The sequence below is a fragment of the Hypanus sabinus genome, chromosome 13 (genome assembly GCF_030144855.1).
Source record: "Hypanus sabinus isolate sHypSab1 chromosome 13, sHypSab1.hap1, whole genome shotgun sequence".
NCBI lineage: Eukaryota > Metazoa > Chordata > Chondrichthyes > Myliobatiformes > Dasyatidae > Hypanus > Hypanus sabinus.
In genome coordinates, this window is record NC_082718.1 from 107,491,143 (window position 1) to 107,512,582 (window position 21,440).

General features: G+C 43.4%; 1 protein-coding gene across 3 annotated transcripts in view; it reads left to right on the forward strand.

Moving 5' to 3' along the window:
• LOC132404266 (solute carrier family 2, facilitated glucose transporter member 11-like) overlaps positions 1 to 21,218 on the forward strand; it is a 50,388-nt gene extending 29,170 nt beyond the window's left edge. For 2 of the 3 annotated variants that reach the window (XM_059988411.1, XM_059988410.1), the window contains exons 9-13: positions 2,796 to 2,906; positions 5,468 to 5,569; positions 6,514 to 6,589; positions 16,844 to 16,971; positions 20,783 to 21,217. In XM_059988411.1, the coding sequence (XP_059844394.1) occupies positions 2,796 to 2,906; positions 5,468 to 5,569; positions 6,514 to 6,589; positions 16,844 to 16,971; positions 20,783 to 20,998 (633 nt within the window). In that variant the 3' untranslated portion in view covers positions 20,999 to 21,217. Of the gene's footprint in view, positions 1 to 2,795; positions 2,907 to 5,467; positions 5,570 to 6,513; positions 6,590 to 16,843; positions 16,972 to 20,782 lie in introns of all 3 variants that reach the window. The other variant, XM_059988409.1, reaches the window with a different exon arrangement.
• The last annotated feature ends 222 nt before the right edge of the window (positions 21,219 to 21,440 follow it).

A 21,440-nucleotide genomic window follows, 5' to 3' on the forward strand; every position in this document is an offset into this window, starting at 1 on the left:
TACATTGAAACATACAGAAAAATGAATCATTTGCATCAAATGAAGATTGTGCTGTGGGCAGTCCCAGTGTCACCACACTTCCAGTGCCAACATAGCACGCCCACAACTTACTAACTCTAACCTTGCGTCTTCTGTTCTGGAATGTGCAAGGAAATTGGAGCACCTGGAGGAAACCCACATGGTAACACGGAGAACGTAGAAACTCTTTACAAACACCAGTGGCAATCAAACCCTGCTCAGGTGGCTGGTGCCACAAAGCGAAGCACTAACCTCTACACTACCGCATATACAAGCTAAATCCATTGTTCAGTCCACTAGTCCAAGCAAACAGGCTGGATTTAAACTGGATAGCAGATAGACATCCCACCTCAGCACATCCTCTCCACTTTGTGGTGAAACTCCCCCAGTGTGGGACCTCCAGTTTCTGTACCAAACCTTGTGTAGGATTCTTCAAAGTCATGTGTTAAGTACTTAATATTTCAGTAATACTTGAGTAATCTTACATATGCGTATTGTTTGATCAAGCAGTCTTCTTCATTTAAATAATTAAATATGGGTTATAGGTACAAACACATTAATTGCATATGTCATCACACTATCACATGTTATATGCATGCCTCGCTTAAAGAAAATACGAAGTTAGACCTATATTTTGGACTCCTGTGTCTTCCTTTGAATTAGGTTAATGCTTAGAAGTTACAAAGCGTAACATTATGTTTGCCCAATTTTATATCGTAAGCAATAAAAGTGTAGGCCAAAGAAAGGCCTGTTTGAATTTAAGGATCTTTTCCTTAATAGTTTAAGATTGCTAGATATGCACTTTGTAGCCTTAATTGATTTAGACATCAAGCAATGATCCATTTTACATTGTATCATGATTCTAAATCGTAGTAAAATGGGGCACCATTGGATTATCAGTCATGTGTAATGTCATGACAGTTGAGATCCCTTCCCAATTCCCTTGGTATTATTGGAAACCCCTTTTGTCATTGACAGTCAAATACAAAACACAAAAATACCAACTGCAGATGCTGTGGATCAAAGAATACGTACACAACGCTGGAAGAACTCAGCAGGTCAGGCAGCATCCGTGAGAAAAGAGTAGCCAACGTTTCGGGCCGAGACCCTTCATCAGAAATGGGGAATCAGGAATCAGTCAAATACAAGTTTTCTAAACCCATATTAGGGCCCAAAATTTGTTTCTTTCTATTATTTTTTGAACCCTGTTTGTTTATCAGTCCAGAAGGCAAGATAGAACATAGAACATTATAGCACAGTACAGGCCCTTCAGCCCAAAATGTGCCAGCCTTTGAACCTACTCCAAGATAACCCTTCCCTCACATATAGCTCTTCATTTTTTTTTACCTATGTGCCTAAGAGTCTCTCAAATGTCCCTATGTACTTGCCTCCAACACCACTCTTGACAGTGCATTCCATGCACCTACCATTCTCTGTGTTTTATAAAAAAAAGCCTTCTGACATTCCCCCCACCCCATATTTTCCTTCAAGAACCTAAAAAATAATGCCCCTTCACACTGACCATTGTAACCTGGGAAAAGAAGGCACTGACTGTCCACTCTATGCCTCGTTCATCTTGTACACTTCTGCCAAGTCACTTCTCCTCCTCCTTCACTCCAAGGGAAAAGCCCTAGTTTGCTTAACCTTTTCTCATGACATGTTCTCTAATCCAGGCAGCATCTGGTAAGTCTCCTCTGCACACTCTTGTGACAGTGAAATGAGCGTCAGGAATAAGGTTTTACATAGTTGAAACATTCTTGTAACAATGAGGCAGGAGGAAGGATGCATCCTGCTGCCCAGAAACTTGAGGGGAAATAGAACTAGAGCAAAAAGGGATTGGGTGGAGCTTTAAATTCCCAAAAGGGATCAAGTATCATTCTGGTGAATGAGCAGGATGAGAACTATCTCAGAATATTGAGATACAACATGTCTCACCGAGTACAGGACCCTGATTTGTAGACTGCTCACTAAAGCAGCATCCATTCTCATCACCACTAGGTCACACACTGAAGCCAGTCACATTTAAAGACAGGCTACTTGGGGAAAGTGGAACCACTTTTCATAATCCTGGACAATCAGATATCACTAGATCAGAAAATCAGTTTGAAAAAGAGAGAGTTGATCGGAAGCTTTGAACAGAAAAAAAAATTAGTGGGCACAGCCCAGCCCATCACAGGCAAAGCCCTCACCACCATGGATCACATCTACAAAGACTGCTGCCACGAGAAAGCAGTACTTGTCATCGAGGACCCCTATCATCCAGGCCAATGCACTTGCTGATTCCACAGGAGCCTTGGGTCCCACACGACCAAGTTCAGGAACAGTTACTACCCTACAACCATCAAGCTCCTGAACAAGCATGTTCAACTTCACTCACATCAGCTCTGAACTGATTACATAACCTATGGACTCACTTTCAAGGATTCTACACCTGACATTCTCAGTATTATTTATTTACTTATCTGTGTTTTTGTTTGCACAATTTGCCTTTTTGCAGACTGGCTGTTTCTCAGTTATTGTTTGGGTGTAGATTTTCATTGATTCTATTGTACTTCTTTGTTTTACTGTAAAGGCCAGCAAGAAAATGCATCTCAATGTCATATACAGCATTGTGACATATATGTACTTTGATAATAAACTAACTCTGAACTCTGAACAAATTAAGAAATTAACCAACGTGCATGTTCTTGCTTAAAAAGGGAGGACTGAAACTAATTTTTTTTCAAATAGTTTTAGTTTGTGAACAAAATGTATTTATCTATTTTCCTGTTTTCCAGATCTATTTTTACGCAAACGATGTTTACCAGCAGTTGGGATTTACCAAGGACAAGATTCTGTACTTGGGAATAGGAGCAAGTGGAATTGAAATATTCACTTCAGTGATCTGTGTAAGTTCAGCTTTGAGATCATGGTGGTCCACCGACGGTTGAAGGCGAACAGTAGCTTTTTTTTTATAACCCTTGCTCACCAGAAGAAGTTCCAAGGACACAGCCTGAATAGAATCTGGAAAGTGAGCAGCCTCAAGCGGTTTCACCTCCCTCTCATATAAGCTGGTCAGGATCCCACATTTAGATCCATTGAATCATAAGACTATAGGAGCAGGTAGGCCACTCAGCCCTTCAAGTGTGCCCTACTCTTCGCTATGATCATGACTGTCTCGGTTTCTCTTCTGTCCAATTCCCTAAGACCTTCAATCCCTGGAATCTCAGACTCACATTCAGATTTATTTATGACGTGCATCAAAACATGCACCAAGCTGTGACATTTGTGTAAACAATCAACACACTTAAGGATGTTCTGGGAGCCAGCCTCAAACTGTTGCCACACATTGCAGCACCAACATAGCATGCCCACAATGTTCAGTAGAAGAGCACAAGAAACAACAACAACAAAACCACAACGGCAAAACAAAGTTCTTTTCCAATTGTCTCCCTCCAACTCTCACACCTCCAGTCTTTGGCCCAGTACTCTCTGGTTCACAGATATCGGACCTCGCACTTCAGACTTTGCCCCAGGACTTGCTGATCATGGGTTTGACATTCAGACCTCCTTAGGAAACTGCACATGCCGAAAAGCATGGGGGGGTGTGGGGGAGAGGCCAGGCCTGCAGCTGGGGTCATGACTTGGGGCTTTGGCTTGGAGAAGTTAGGCGTATCTGTAAATCCCCTGGCTGAACCATTGAGAGAATAATCTCAGCCTTCCTGAAGGAAGCAGGAGATGGATATGGGTGTTACTTATTCTGAAGCTGAGTAACCACCAAAGTTGTCATCTTTATCAGATTTAAAATATCACCCATGATCTTTATAAAATGGTGGAGGAGGCGTAAGGGACCAATTGGGTTTGTCCTATCTAACACACACGCAAAATGCTGGAGGATTTCTGTAAGCCAGGCAGCATCTATGGAAGGGGGTAAAGAGCTGATATTTCAGGCTGAGATCCTTCTTCAATACCCTTCCTGAGGAAGGGTTTTGGCCTAAAATGTTGACTCTTTTTCCCTCTCCATACATGTTACCTGACTTGCTGAGTTCCTCCAGCATTTTGTGTGTGTCCTTCTGTATTTCCAATGGCTGCAGAATACCTTGTGTTTAAGTTATTTCTGCTTCCATGTCTTAAGTTTGTGATGTAGATATCAGAATCAAAATGAGGGCCATTGCTTTTCCTATGATATTTTAGATAGAATTTTAAATTTTGCAACTGATGTGAATGTTGACAGCAGATGATGTACCAAGCACAATAATTACAGACTTCAAGGGCCAAAGCCTGATGAAATGGGCCAGCACTTTGGTAAATGTGTTCTGATTGTGAAGCACTTTGTGAGAAACAACATAAAGAGACAATATAATCCCAGTCGTCTGTTTCGAGAAGGTGCATGGGCAGAGGGACCTGGAGAGAGCATGGTTACAAAACCTTGAAAGTGGAGGGTGATGTGGAGAAAGTTATGAGAGAGTTGTGCCTGTTATAAAAAAAATTACTGAAAATCAACAAACTCCAGATGCTGAGAGTCTGGGACTTGAAACACGGACTCTGTTTCTCTCTCTGCATATGCCGTGCGATCTGCTGAGTGGTTGTGCAACACACTCTGTTTATTTCTGAAAGTAGATTATTTTTTAAAGTTGAAAAACATGGAGGTCATACTGAACCTCCAAACCATGGGTTAGCTCTCAGCTGAACAATTCTGCCCACTACACTTTGGCAAGGTCACCGAGTCTTAGGAAAGGGAACCAAGGATGCTTATCTAGGTTATCTGACGCCAGCTATGGGAAAAATTTGCAGAAGTTGAAGATCAGCGAAGGTCACAGGAAAAGATAAGGGAAACATTAAACAATATGATTAATTTGAAAAGTGTTAGATTTTTTAAAAATTGACAAGTTGTAGAGGAGAAATGACAATATTAGAGGTTGGATTTTATCAGACATACATTTGGAACATGGACTTGACTGTATGCTTCAATGTACACGTGACAACTAAAGCTAATCTTTAAAATGCCAAGTCCATACAAAATCGCTGTATAAATACTGGAAGTGCCCCACCTCTCACCAGGACTTCTTGAAAGTGGCTCACTGCTACCTTCAGATAGGAATGGGCAATAAAGGCCAATCTCAAACCTGAATAAGCAAAAAAGAATTCCAAAAAGTAATTGGACACATACCTTACTTCCTTGCTACTGTTACACCGCTGGCGATGAAGGCCCTCCATCTTGAACGTGCAGTTAAAGGGAATTAATTTGCAGGGAGATGAAGACAGTGCTGGTTTGTGGGAATAAATTGGACAGATTTTCCAAAGATTATGCACAGGCACATGTGCCAAATGTGTGAGATCTCCAGCTTTATATTGAGAACCTCACAAAATGTTGAGAATTCACACAGACGGTGTGTTTAATAGAAATCTGAACTGTTGTTCTGGTAGGAGGAAATGAAGCTTAATCTCTAAAAAAACTTCTTTTGCACAGGGATTCATTATTGATCGAGTGGGCAGAAAGGTTCTGCTCTGGAGAGGGTACTCCTTCATGGCACTGTGGATGTTACTACTGATTGTTACACTCTGTCTGAAGGTGAGCTTCTTGGAAGCCCTGTCCAATGTATGTATGAACACACAGAGGTACTGATTCCAATCTGCTCTCTCTGGTGGGTGTGCATGCCGACGTGGGAAATTATTAATGGCTCATGACTGCAAGAGCTTATGTTGCAGCAGGCTCCTATCTCAATCCACCTCAAATTGCCCTGCAGGAGACCTAGGAATTTGCTCCTGGAGCAGCTTAATGAGATCCCAGTTGGAGTACTATCTAAAATTGTTAGGCTCTACGTGGAGCCTATCTACATAGGCTCTATGATGGAGATTTAGACATTACTGCAACTCTTCAGGATACAGCTCAATACAAAGAATTTCAAACAGGAGGGAGCCATGGACAATTAGCTCTTCTTTCATTAGACTTACACAGTTTGATACAGTAGAAATCTTTAAAGGCATCGATAGAAGATTGGTTCCTGTAGTCTAAAGGTATCAAACACGGTGTTGAAAATCCAAGCAATCAAGAACAGGGGCAGGAGAAACAAAAGGAACTGAAACCTTGTAAAAGTGGGTGGAAGAAAAGTATAACGATTGGATAAATGTAGCTTGTCTTTTCCAGGGCTCCTGCCTGACCATGTCTCATGTAAGACTTGAACCACATTGTTCTTCCTATTTGCTATCAGAGGCAGAGAAAGAGAGACCATTCAGCCCATTGTTCTGTGCTGTTGCTTTTAAAGAATCCCAAGTGGCTTTAATAAGTGAACGCCAAAGATTAAAACTCCACATTTATGTTTGGTTGAAAGTAAAATGTTACAAGTTTCAAGGTAACTGAAGTATCCTAGTGACTCTGAGCTGCAAAGCTTGGAAAGGAAACCCACATTAAACATGTACTGGCCATCGGTCCTGTGATGAAAGCTATGAGTTGTGTTTAGCCAATGTCACCTCATCAACAGCCAGCTCACACTCCTCTTGTGTCCCCTCTTTCAGGAATATTTCAACTGGATTCCATATTGCAGCCTGGTCTTGATCTTTGCTTACATCTTCACTTTTGGGATAGGTCCAGGTGGGTACATGTTCTATGGATTATGTGATCGATGGATTCACGCTAAACCCTTGCAATTACAACAGGTTGGCAGGTCGTGAATTTCCTTTGTATTGCTGAGATTTGTGTGGCTGGGAAACAATTTGTCCTTGCATCAACAGTTCCACAAGCGCTTAAGAGTCAACTTCTCTTTGTCCAGTGATAGATTTTTCTGACATTCTATCTGCATCTGGTCACAGAGCCATCCTCTAGATGCTGGGTGCTAGCGTGAATATCTAAAATTATTTAGAGACAGAGCAAAGTGTCAGGCCCAACAGGCCTGTGATGCCCATGCCTGTGGAAAGCAGCCAGTGAAGGAGTGGAGATTTGAGGCTTTGACTCGAGAGGAAAGTGGCCAGTGAGTGAGTGAGTGGGCCAGTGAAGGAGTGGAGATTTGAGGCTTTGACTTGAGAGGAAAGCGGCCAGTGAGTGAGTGAGTGGGCCAGTGAAGGAGTGGAGATTTGAGGCTTTGACTCGAGAGATTCTGGCAGTTTTGGCAGTTGGACTGTGCAATCAAGTCAATCAAGATTTGAATAGCTCAGACTCAGCAGAAGGCAGCTGATTGGGCAATCAAGGTCAGGTGACCAAGCAGTTTGAAAAGTTCAAACAAATAAATAGAGGGTTACCTCAAGCGGAGCGGTCTGTAAGTTCCTTTCAAAGGAGAAAGTTTCAAAAGTTGAGGCAAGTATTGGGTAGGTCATGGCAGCTGAGATCGGCCCTGTGGTTTGTTCATCCTGCAGCATGTGGGAAATCAGGGATACTTCCAGTGTCCCTGACGACTACGTGTGCAGGAAGTGTGTCCAACTGCAGCTTCTGGCAGACCACATTGAGCGTCTGGAGCTGTAATTGGATTCATATTGGAGCATCCGCGATGCTGAGAAAGTCGTGAATAGCACGTTCAGTGAGTTGGCCACACCGCAGGTAAAGGCTACACAGGCAGAAAGGGAAGGGGTGGCCACTAGACAGCGTAGCAGTAGGCAGGTAGAGCAGGAGTCGCCTGAGCTCATCTCCCTCCTAAACAGATATACTGTTCTGGATACTGTTGGGGGAGATGTCTCATCAGGGGAAGGCAGCAGCAGCTGAGTTCATGGCACCATGGGTGGCTCTGCGGCACAGGAGGGAAGGAAAAGGAGTGGGAGAGCTATAGTGATAGGGGATTCGATTGTAAGGGGAATAGATAGGCGTTTCTGCGGCCGCAAACGAGACTCCAGGATGGTATGTTGCCTCCCTGGTGCAAGGGTCGAGGATGTCTCTGAGCGGCTGCAGGACATTCTGGAATGGGAGGGTGAACAGCCAGTGGTCGTGGTGCACATAGGTACCAACGATATAGGTAAAAAATGGGATGAGGTCCTACAAGGTGAATTTCGGGAGTTAGGAGATAAACTAAAAAGTAGGACCACAAAGGTAATAATCTCTGGATTACTACCAGTGCCACATGCTAGTCAGAGTAGAAATAGGAGGATATTTCAGATGAATACGTGGCTTGAAAAATGGTGCAAGGGAGAGGGATTCAAATTTCTGGGGCATTGTAACCAGTTCTGGGGGAGGTGGGACCGGTATAAGCAGGACGGTCTGCACCTGGGCTGGACTGGAACCAATGTCCTAGGGGGAGCGTTTGCTACTGCTGTTCAGGAGGATTTAAACTAATGTGGCAGGGGGATTGGAACAAGTGCAGAGAGACAGAGGAGTGTAAAATGAGGGTAGAAGCAAAAAGTAGTAAGGTGAAAAGTAAAAGTGGCAGGCAGGCAAATCCAGGACAAAAAGCAAAAAGGGCCATTTTTCAACATAATTGTATAAGGGCTAAGAGTGTTGTAAAAACAAGCCTGAAGGCTTTGTGTGTCAATGCGAGGAGCATTCGTAACAAGGTGGATGAATTGAATGTGCAGATAGTTATTAATGAATATGATATAGTTGGGATCAAAGAGACATGGCTCCAGGGTGACCAAGGATGGGAGCTCAACATCCAGGGATATTCAATATTCAGGAGGGATAGACAGGAAAGAAAAGGAGGTGGGGTAGCATTGCTGGTTAGAGAGGAGATTAACGCAATAGAAAGGAAGGACATTAGCCTGGAGGATGTGGAATTGATATGGGTAGAGCTGCATAACACTAAGGGGAAGAAAACGCTGGTGGGAGTTGTGTACAGGCCACCTAACTGTAGTAGTGAGGTTGGGGATGGCATTAAACAGGAAATTAGAAATGCGTGCAATAAAGGAACAGTAGTTATAATGGGTGACTTCAATCTACATATCGATTGGGTGAACCAAATTGGTAAGGGTGCTGAGGAAGAGGATTTCTTGGAATGTATGCGGGATGGTTTTCTGAACCAACATGTCGAGGAACCAACTAGAGAGCAGGCCATTCTAGATTGGGTATTGAGCAATGAGGAAGGGTTAGTTAGCAATCTTGTCGTGCGAGGCCCCTTGGGTAAGAGTGACCATAATATGGTGGAATTCTTCATTAAGATGGAGAGTGACATAATTAATTTAGAAACAAAGGTTCTGAACTTAAAGAAGGGTAACTTTGAAGGTATGAGACATGAATTAGCTAAGATAGACTGGCAAATGATACTTAAAGGGTTGATGGTGGATACGCAATGGCAAGCATTTAAAGATCACATGGATGAACTACAACAATTGTTCATCCTAGTTTGGCAAAAGAATAAACAGGGAAGGTAGTGCACCCATGGCTGACAAGGGAAATTAGGGATAGTATCAAGTCCAAAGAAGAAACATATGAATTAGTAAAAAAAAAGCAGCACACCTGAGGACTGAGAGAAATTCTGAGACCAGCAGAGAGGACAAAGGGCTTAACTAGGAAAAGGAAAAAAGATTATGAGAGAAAGCTGGCAGGGAACATAAAAACAGACTGTAAAAGCTTTTATAGATACGTGAAAAGAAAAAGATTGGTCAAGACAAATGTAGGTCCTTTACGGTCAGAAACAGGTGAATTGATCATAAGGAACAAAGACATGGCAGACCAATTGAATAACTACTTTGGTTCTGTCTTCACTAAGGAGGACATAAATAATCTTCCGGAAATAATAAGGGACCAAGGATCTAGTGAGATGGAGGAACTGAGGGAAATACATGTTAGTAGGGAAGTGGTGTTAAGTAAATTGAAGGGATTAAAGGCAGATAAATCCCCAGGGCCAGATGGTCTGCATCCCAGAGTGCTTAAGGAAGTAGCCCAAGAAATAGTGGATGCATTAGTGATAATTTTTCAAAACTCCTTAGATTCTGGATTAGTTCCTGAGGATTGGAGGGTGGCTAATGTAACACCACTTTTTAAAAAAGGACGGAGAGAGAAACCGGGGAATTATAGACCAGTTAGTCTGACATCGGTGGTGGGGAAAATGCTAGAGTCGGTTATCAAAGATGTGATAACAGCACATTTGGAAAGAGGTGAAATCATCAGACAAAGTCAGCATGGATTTGTGAAAGGAAAATCATGTCTGACGAATCTTATATAATTTTTTGAAGATGTAACTAGTAGAGTGGATAGGGGAGAGCCAGTGGATATGGTATATTTAGATTTTCAAAAGGCTTTTGACAAGATCCCACACAGGAGATTAGTGTGCAAACTTAAAGTACACGGTATTGGGGGTATGGTATTGATGTGGATAGAGAATTGTTTGGCATACAGGAAGCAAAGTGTGGGAGTAAACGGGACTTTTTCAGAATGGTAGTGACCAGTGGGGTACCGCAAGGCTCAGTGCTGAGACCCCAGTTGTTTACAATATATATTAATGATTTAGACGAGGGAATTAAATGCAGCATCTCCAAGTTTGCAGATGACACGAAGCTGGGTGGCGGTGTTAGCTGTGAGGAGGATGCTAAGAGGATGCAGGGTGACTTGGATAGGTTAGGTGAGTGGGCAAATTCATGGCAGATGCAATTTAATATGGATAAATGTGAGGCTATCCACTTTGGTTGCAAGAACAGGAAAACAAATTATTATCTGAACGGTGGCTGATTAGGAAAAGGGGAGATGCAACGAGACCTGGGTGTCATTGTACCCCAGTCATTGAAGGTGGGCATGCAGGTAGAGCAGGTGGTGAAAAAAACAATGGTATGTTGGCATTCATAGCAAAAGGATTTGAGTACAGGAGTAGGGAGGTTCTACTGCAGTTGTACAAGGCCTTGTGAGACTGCAGTTAGAATATTGTGTGCAGTTTTGGTCCCCTAATCTGAGGAAAGACATTCTTGCCATAGAGGGAGTACAAAGAAGGTTCACCAGATTGATTCCTGGGATGGCAAGACTTTCATATGAAGAAAGACTGGATCGTCTAGGCTTATACTCACTGGAATTTAGAAGATTGAGGGGGGATCTTATTGAAACGTATAAAATTCTAAAGGGATTGGACAGGCTAGATGCAGGAAAATTGTTTCCGATGTTGGGGAAGTCCAGAACGAGGGGTCACAGTTTAAGTATAAAGGGGAAGCCTTTTAGGACCGAGATGAGGAAAAACTTCTTCACACAGAGAGTGGTGAATCTGTGGAATTCTCTGCCACAGGAAACAGTTGAGGCCGGTTCATTGACTATATTTAAGAGGAAGTTAGATATGGCCCTTGTGGCTAAAGGGATCGGGGGTACGGAGAGAAAGCAGGTACAGGGTTCTGAGTTGGATGATCAGCCACGATCATACTGAATGGCGGTGCAGGCTCGAAGGGCTGAATGGCCTACTCCTGCACCTATGTTCAATGCTTCTATGTTTCTATGTTTCTATTTATTAGCCTACTAATCGGTACGTCTTTGGAATGTGGGAGGAAACCAGAGCACCCAGAGGAAACCATGCAGTCATGGGGAGAAGGTACCTACTCCTTTCAGACAGCGGCGGCACATTGCTGACACAGAAATAGTGTTATAACAAACACTACGCTACCGTGTTACCCATTTAGTGTGGGAACATAATGTGGGTGGGATATTACACTTCACCTCTCCGTCAGCCAATGGGATTCTTACCCATGTCCCCAGGGAAGTGGCTTGTTTAGTTTTCACTCAACTGAAATGAGTGATCAATCAGAACAAGTATACCCACAGGTTGGGCTGGATAAATGCAGTATTTTGGAGAAAGGATGAGATTTATGTACATTTAGAAAGAGGGGGCTGAACAGGGATAATCAGCATTGCTTTGAACTTGCTTCACTAATTTGATTTTTTTGAGCATGTAATTAAGATTGCTGAAGGCAAGGTGGTAGAGGTTAGACCATAAGTCACAGAAGCAGAGTTAGGCCATTAGGCCCATCAAGTCTACTCCACCATTTCATCATGGCTGATCCATTTCCCTCTTAACCCCATTCTAGCCATAACCTTTCGTACCCTGACTAATCAAGAACCTATCAACCTAAATGCACCCAGTGACCTGGCCTCCACATTTCCATTTCGTTTCCGGGATCATTCTCATGAACCTCCTCTGAACCCTCTCCAATGTCAACAATTCTGTTCTTAACTGCGGGTCCAAGTGAGGCCTCACCGTTGTCTCGTACAGGCTCAGCATTACACCCCTGCTTTTATATTCCAATGCGAACATTGCATTCGCCTTCCTCGCCACCAATTCAACCTGCAAATTATCCCTTAGGGAATCCTGCACGAGGACTCCCTAGTCCATTTGCAGCTCATGTTTTTGAATTTTCTCCCCATTTAAAAGATAGTTTATGCTTTTACTCCTTCTACCAAAGTGCATGTCCATACACTTTCCATCTGCCACTACTTTGCCCATTCTCCTAATCTGTCTACATCCTTCTGTAGCCTCTGTTTCCTCAGAACTACTTGCCCCTCTTACCTGTCTTAGTATTGTCCACAAACTTGGCCACAAAGACATCAATTTCATCATTCAAATCATTGACACTTAGCATAAAAAGAATCAGTCCCCAACACCAACCCCTGTGGTAGACACTACTCACCAGAGCCAGTCTGAAAAGGGTCTCTTTATTCCCACTCTTTGCCTCCTGCCAATCAGTCAATGCTCTATCCCTGGTAGTATCTTTCCTGTAATACCCTGGGCTTCTAATTTGTTTAGCAGGCTCATGCATGGCACCTTGTCAAAAGCCTTCTGAAAATACAACTACACAGCATCCACCAATTCTACTTTTGTCTATCCTGTTTGTTATTTCTTCAAAGAATTCCCACAGATTTGTCAGGCAATAGTTTTGCTTAAGGAAGCTGACTTTGGTCTATTTTATCAAGTGCCTCCAATCACCCTGAGACCTTATACTTAATAAAAACTCCAACATCTTTCCAATTACTGAGGTCAAGCTAACTGGTCTATAGTTTCCTTTCTTCTGTCTCCCTCCCTTCTTGAAGAGTGGAGTGACATTTGCTATTTTCCAATCCTTCAGAACCATGCCAGACTTTAGTGATTCCTGAAAGTTCATTACTAATGCCTCTGCAATCTCTTCAGCCACCTCTTTCAGAACCCTCGGGGGTACACCATCTGGTCCAGTTGACTTACCTTCAGACCTTTCAGTTTCCCAAGAACTAACCATCTTCCTAGTAATAAAAATCACTCTCCCTTCTGCCCCATAACACTCTCGAACTTCTGGCATACTGCAAGTATCTTCCACAGTGAAGACTGATGCAAAATATTTATTCAGTCCATCCGCCATTTCCTTTTCCTCATTACTATCTCTCCAACATCATTTTCCAGTAGTCCAATATCTACTCTCATCTCTCTTTTACTCCTTACAAATTTGAAAAAACCTTTTGGTATCGTCTTTGATATTATTGGCTAGCTTACCTTCATAATTCATTTTTTCACCCTTCATAGCTTTTTTAGCTACCTCCTGATTATTTTTTAAAGTTCCCCAATCTTTAAAAACTTCCCACTAATTTTTGCTCTTTTATATGCTCTCTATTTGGCTTTTATGTTGGCTTCAACTTCTCCTGTCAGCTGTGGTTACATCATCCTGCCTGAAGAATACTTCGGGATATATCTATCCTGCACCTTCCGAATTGCTCCCAGAAACTCCAGCTATTGCTGATCCACTGTCATCCCTGCCAGTGTTCTTTTCCAATCAATTTTGGCCAGCTCCTCTCTCATGCCTCTGTAATTCCCTCTACTCCACTGTAATTCTGGTACTGTAGCAATGTACTACATACAGAGCTAGAGACGAGACATGCAGTCGGTAAGTCGTTTCGAGACTAGTTTAATCCCTAGCGCCCGCCCTCTCTGGGCGGAAATGACGTCAGAGGTGCATCACCAAAGTTTCTCCCCACGGGCTGGCTATTTGTGAGCCGGTTCGCCTGCGCAGAAAGTGGGTCGCCACAGTACATCTGATTTTAAGCTTCACCTTCTGCAATTGCAGGGTGAATTTCATCACATTACGATCACTGTTACCTAAGAATTCCATTACCTCAAGCTCCCTGATCATATCCGGTTCATTACACAACACCCAGTCCAGACTTGCTGATCCACTCCTGGCTCAACCACATGCTGCTCCAAAAAGTCATCTCGGAGGCATTCCACAAATTCTCTCTCTTGGGATCTAGCACAAATTGATTTTTCCAGTGTATCTCCACATTGAAATCCCCCGTAACTAATGTAATGTTGCCCCTTTGACATGCTTTTGCTATCTCCTGCTGTAATCTGTAGACCACATCCTGGTCGCTGTTCAGAGGCCTGTAAATAAACTCATTCAGGGTCTCCTCACCCTTGCAGTTCCTTCACTCTACCCACAAGGATTCTACACCTCAGACTATAGATATGATTTCATTTTTTGCCTGCAGAGCCACTCCAACTTTCCCTTCCAGCTTGTCCTTTTAATAGACTGTGTATCCTTGTATATTAAGCTCCCAACTAAAATTGTCTTTCAGCCTTGACTCTATGATATCTGCAACATTGTACCTGTTACACATTTTAATTTTGTCCCCGTTAGACTGCAGCCCCTCCCACTGACTGCAGTTTTACCCTATCATCTGCCTTTCCTTCATAACCATCTTACTATACACTACCTGTCCTCAGCCTTATCACTCCAGTTCCTATCTCCCTGCCAACTTAGTTTAAACCCTCTCCAACAGCTCCAGCAAACAGCCCGCAAGGATATTGGTTTTCCCCTTGTGTTCAGGTGTAACCCATCCCTTTTGTACAGGTCATACCTTCCCCAGGAGAGATCCCAGTGATCCATAAACCTGAAACCCTGCCTCCTCCACCAGTTCCTCGGCCACACCTGCCAAATGTTCCTGTCCTTGGTGTCTGACGCAGGCAGGCAGCCATCCCAAGGTGGTTACCCCAGAGCTCCTGCTTTTCAGCTTTCTACCTAGCTCTCTGAATTTTCACTTTAGGACCTGCTCTCTTTTCCTTCCTATGTCATTGTTACCAAGACATCTGGCTGCTCAAGCTCCCCCTTTGCAATGGTGTGAACACAGTCTGAGACATTCCTGATCCTGGCACCAGGGAGGCAATGTACCATCTGGATCTTCCTATCGCGTCTTACTCTCCCACCTACTCTTCTAGTTATGGAATCTCCAATCACCACTGCATTCCTTCCCTTCTGAACCGCAGGGCCAGACCTGGCCCCTCCCTTCTCGGACTTCTCCCCCAACAGTATCCTAAACTGTCCACTCGTTATTGAGGGAATGGCCACAGGAATACTCCATTTCCCTTCCCTCTCCTGACACACCCATTCACCTGCCTCCTGCAACCTAGGGACAACCACCTCCCTATTGCTCCGATCTATCAGCTCCTCAGTTTCCTCAGGAGCCGAAGGTCATCAAGGTGCAGTTCCAGTTCTTCTGGTATTCAGTAGGATGGTTCAGAACGTTCTTGGGATTCAAGGTGAGCTGTCTGATTAGATCCAATTTTGCCTAAAAAAGATTTCTAGATTAGCTTTATTTATCACGTGTACATGAAAACATGCAGCGAAATGCATCAAATCAGTGAGGAGTGTGCTGAGGGACCACGTGTTTCTGGCCCCAGCGTGGCATGCTGCCAGCTTATTAACCCTAACCTTGTGTCTTTGTAACATTGGAGGAAACTGAAACACCGGGATTAAACCTACACAGTCATGGAGAGAACGTACAAGCTCCTTACAGACAGCAATGGGAATCGAACCCTGATCTGCCGTAAAGCATTGTGTGAACCCTCTATGCTTCCATGCTTTGCTGACGGGAGGCACAGACTGGGGTGGAGGGTGCCATTCTGATTAGAAATCTGTGACCAGTGGTATCCTGCAAGGATCGGTGCTTTTGATCTATAAACACTTGGATGTAAAGGTAGAAGGTATGATTAGTAACTTTATGATGTTGCAGATTGTGAGAACAGCCATCCATGGCTACAGTAGAATATAGATCAGATGGTCAGTCAGGCAGAGGGTCAGAATTGAAACTTAATCACGATGAGAGTGAGGTGGTGCATTTTGGGAAGTCGGATAGGAGTGGAGCATATTCAGTAAGTGGATGGATATTAAGGAATGCTGATGATTTAGAGTTAGGTCCTTAGTCGCCTTAAAGTGGCAACGCAGATAGTCAGGGTAGTGAAGGAGGGTATGCTTCCTTCCACAGGCTGGGGCACACAGTATAAAAATGAAATGTTTGGTTCTACTACCTGAGAAAGGAGCCAAACTACAAAGTACAGATGCAAATAATTTGTGGATATGGTTGGTAGTTAATTGTTAATTTTTGAGACACAAAGTAAAATTTCCTTCATAATGACTGTAAATGAGAAAGTGTGACAGATAGACCTTGATCTCCAGAAGCAGTCAATCCGCATGAAGTGCAAATAGCTGTGGCTAAGATTTGTTTTGTACTTTGCTACAGCAGACACGATTGTTATTTCATTCTATTTTAGAGAGAAATAGTTTATTTAAAGTGGAATGTATAATTTATTTAACCAGTTACCAATTTATGTTTGTCAATAACGGGCTAACTTGTCACCTACATTAACTTGAAAGATGCAATTAAATCTTACCTGTGAGTTAAATTTTACCTGTGTCAGCCACTCTCCCAGGCTTCCCTAGGTCTCCCTGTATGGCGGCAGTACTTTTACTTGTACAAGTCTACTGAGACGTGGGCAAAACAAAGCCACCTCTGCAGGCAGCACCCACTGCAAAGCAAATGACTGCAGATGCCAAGCAGAACACGTGGAAATCCTCAGTGACTGGCAATGAAAAACAACACAGCTAAAGTTTAAGGCCAACTTGGTGCATGTCGCCATTGCTTCTGTTCAAAGCCCATCCAAGTGCTCTGAGCTCTAACATGTGAAATATGTTGATTAATGGCATTTTGTTCTTCACACAGGCAGCGTGAGCGGAGTCTTGCCTTTGGAAATATTTACTCAGTCTAACCGAAGCATTGCCTTGGTGGCAGCCAACAGCCTGCAGTGGCTGTCTCTCTTCGTCCTGGGACTAGTGTTCCCTTTTGTTGTTGTAAGTCCATTTAAAATCTTAATAAGGTATTGCTCCATCGACCTGTGCGCAGCCTCATCTTGACGGTAGAGGAGGCCATGGACAGACATGTCGGAGTGGGAGTGGTCTGTGGAATTGAAGTGTGTGGCCACAGGGAGATCCCGCCACTGCTGGAGGACTGAGCGCCCGTGTCCCAGTCTGCGGCGGGTCTCCCCAATGTATAAATGGCCACATCGGGAGCACCGGATACAGTATATCACCCCAGTTGACTCGCAGGTGAAGTGGTGCCTCACCTGAAAGGACTGTCTGGGGCCTGGGATGGTGGTGGTGAGGGAAGAAGTGTGGGGGCAGGTGTAGCACTTCTTCCGTTTGCAGGGATGAGTGCCCGGAGGGAGGTCGGTGGGGAGGGATGGGGGGGATGAATGGACAAGGGAGTCACGTAGGGAGGCCACACACAGGTTGATGGAGCAATACCTTATCTCCCGCCTAGGTAGCCTCCTACCTGCCGGCATGAACATTCAACTCACAGACCTCCGTTGATACCCCTGCCCCCCCCCCTTACCCCATCCCTATCTATAATTTTAGTCTGGTTCTCTTGCTTTCTCTTTTCCCTCTCACTATAATCTCCCCCCAGCCCTACCTTTCTTTCTCTTTTATTTCCCATAATTCTCCACCTTCCCCTAGCCCATTTCCCTTCAGCCTTTCACTTACCAGCTCTCTACTCCATCCCTCCCCCCACTTCTTATCCCCCCTCGACCATCCCATATTACTTCACTCCTGATGAAGGGTTTCGGCCCAAAATGTCGTCACTACCTCCTCCCATAGATGCTGTCTGGCCTGCTGAGTTCTGCCAGCATTTTGTGTTTTTATTTATGTCCAGCATCTGCAGATTCACTCATGTTGGCTATATAGTAGGGTCATTCTAGGCAGTTTCTGGAGTAGATTACATGGTCAGCACAACATTGTGGGCTAAAGGGCCTATTATATGCTGTAGATTTCTGTGTTTTTATGTTTCTATCAAATCTGCTCCGCCATTCCATCATGGCTGATTTATTACCCCTCTCAACCCTGTTCTCCTGTCTTCTCCCCATAGCCTGTGATGCCCTTACTAATCAAGAACCTATCAGTCTCTGCTTTAAATATACCCACTGACTTGGCCTAGTGATTAGCACAGAAGCTTAATGGTTCATGTAATTAGAACATCTCAACTTTCTGTATCCTTCTGAGGCCTTCTCCCATCCCCAACCAAGCTTCAATGAAAATATCGTTTGGCATCCCCATAGAGCGAGGGGATTAGATGGAGTGGAGTTTGTTAGGTGTGTTCAAGAAGGTTTCTTGACAGAGTATGTAGATAAGCCTGCAAGAGGAGAGGCTGTACTTGATTTGGTATTGGGAAATGAACCTGGTCAGGTGTCAGACTTCTCAGTGGGAAAGGATTTTGGAGATGGTGATCATAATTCTATCTCCTTTACAATAGCATTGGAGAGAGATAGGAACAGACAAGTTAGAAAAGCATTTAATTGGAGTAAGGGGAATTATGAGGCTATCAGGAAGGAAATTGAAGGCTTAAGTTGGAAACAGATGTTCTCAGAGAAAAGTATGGAAGAAATATGGCAAATATTCAGGGGATGTTTGTGTAGATTTCTGTATAGATACATTCCAATGAGACAGGGAAGTTATAGTAGGTTAGAGGAACTGTGATGTACAAAAGCTGTAATAAATCTATTCAAGAGGAAAAGAAAAGCTTACAAAAGGTTCAGAGAGCTAGGTAATGTTAGAGATCTAGAAGATTATAAAGCTACTAGAAAGGAGCTTAAGAAGGAAATTAGGAGAGCCAGAAGGGGCCATAAGAAGGCCTTGGCGGGCAGAATTAAGGAAAACCCCAAGGCATTCTACAAGTATGTGAAGAGCAAGAGGATAAGACATGAAAGAATAGGACCTATCAAATGCGACAGTGGAAAAGTGTGTATGGAACCGGAGGAAATAGCAGAGTTACTTAATGAATACTTTACTTCAATATTCACTATGGAAAAGCATCTCAGTGATTGTAGGGATGACTTACAGCAGACTGAAAAGCTTAAGCATGTAGATATTAAGAAAGAGGATGTGCTGGAGCTTTTGGAAAGCATCAAGTTGGATAAGTCGCCAGTACCAGACGAAATGTACCCCAGGCTACTGTAGGAGGCGAGGGAGGAGATTGTTTCAATTCCTTCTCCTCAGCGCTTTGTCTTTCCAACCCAGTTGGTTTCACTTATCACCTTCTGGCTGTCCTCCTTCCCTTCCCCCTACCTTTTTATTCTGCCATCTTCCCCCACCCCTGCTTACCTTTCCAGTCCTGAAGAAGGTTCTTGGCCCAAAACATCAACTGTTTATTCATCTCCACAGATGCTATTGAGACCTGTTGAGTTCCTCCAGTATTTTGTGTGCATTGCTTTGGATTTCCAGAGTCCGCAGACATTTTCGTGTTATTGACGGTTTATAAACTTGTTGGGTTATTGACCAATATTGAGCAGGAAAACACATGTTCCACAGGACAGTGTCTTCTAGTTGGCTTACAGTTTATAATACATCAACATTCAGCTACAGGATCAAGTCCAGAAATAACATGCAATGAGTTCCTAACCTCACCTAAACTTTCTCAAGAATCTAGATGGTAAGAAATCAAACAGTTTAAATCTCATGCTATCCAGCAGCAGAGAACAGGAGTCACGTACACCTACCTATGAGATCATTCCCATAGCTCAAGTCCGAATCAGAATCAGGGTTATTGTCACTGAAATGTCATGAAATTTCTTGTTGTGTGGCAGCAGTACACCGCAATGCATAAAATACTATAAATTACAATAAGAAATGTATATTAAAAATTCTGCTGTGTTGTGTTGGAGGTGGACAGGAAAAAGATAGGAAAATGGTGCAGTGTATTCAGGAGTCTGTGATCAGAAAGGGTAAACTTTAATTTATTGCATTAAATGCACTGGTGCTGGAACAAAAAATCACGATAAAAGAAACCAGTGGCTGCTGTGTCTTATGAATCCAATACGAATGTGAATAATAACTCTGGTTTTATCTCACCCCGCCTGCAGTCACATTCCCAACACAATATCTGACTAATGCTTAAACAGCCCCTGCTTTTTTAACAGGTTCTCCTTGTACTCAAAGTTCTAAATTTCAAAGTAAACTTACTTTCGCCATATACCTCCGTGAGGTTCATCTGCTTGCAGGCATTCACAGTAAAACGAAGAAATACAGTAGAACCAATGAACAACTACACACAAACACTACGCAAAAGATGACTAACTGTGCAAATAAAAATAAAATAAATAAATAATACTGAGTTGTAAACCCTTGAAAGTGAGTCCAGAGGTTGTGGAATCAGTTCAGATTTGAGCTGAGTGCAGTTACCTACTCTGGTACTGCAGCCTGATGTTTCAAGGGTAATAACTGTTCCTGAACTTGGTGGTGTGGGTCCTTCTAGATCCCCTTCCTGATGCGAGCAGCAAGAGAGCATGGCCTGGAAGGTGGGGGGGGGAGGGTCCTTGATGATGGATGTCGCTTTCTTGTGGCAGTGCTCAATGGTTAGGAGAGCTTTGTTGTGATGCACTGGGCTCATGTGTAGGCTTCTCTCTACATGCTTTCGTACCAGGCCTTGATGCAACCAGACAGGATACTCTCCACTGTACATCTATTCAAGTCTGTCAAAGTTTTAGATGACAATCTGAATGTACACAGTATTCTAAGTCTGTAGAAGTGTAATCTCATTCTAACGCTCAGTTCTCTGAAATGTATTTAAAATATTCACTAACTTCCCACAAACTGACTTCTTCCCTCATAGGATGCTTTGGGTCCATTCTCCTTCTTCCTGTTCTTTGGGAGCTGCACCTTTGCCTCACTTTTCATGTTTTACATCCTCCCCGAGACAAAAGGGAAAACACTTCTTCAAATCAATGAGGAGTTTAGCAAGCTACGCGAGGCGAAGACAACAATGTGCCCAAGTCTCTGTAAGGAGCCTGTTCCAAGCCAGACAGTGGTCATATCTACAATACTGTGATCAAATGGGAGAACAAAGTAAATCACCCTGGACTTCTTCCAGACTGGACCAAAACTCAACGCCCCAGAAGCATCCCTCACATTTAGCTAGTCTCCTATCAAGACGAGACTCGGTTGAAAGGTCCTCTTCAATATTACAGGTTAAATGTTCATCTTAAGGTCATAACTACATCGAAGGTAATAAATAAAAATAACTTGTATTTACTGAAGTGTGACCCACATTTATTTTGAATCGTGATATCGGTATAGAATGACCTGCCAGTGGAAGAGATGGAAGTGGATTCAATTCAAAATTTAAGAGAAGATTGGACAGGTACATCAATCGGAGAGATATGGAGGTCTATGGTCTATGTGCAGGTCGATTGGAGTAGGCAGAAAAGCGGGACTGGCTTGAACTAGATGGGCTGAAGGGCCTGTTAGGCTATTATAGTGCACTATATTAT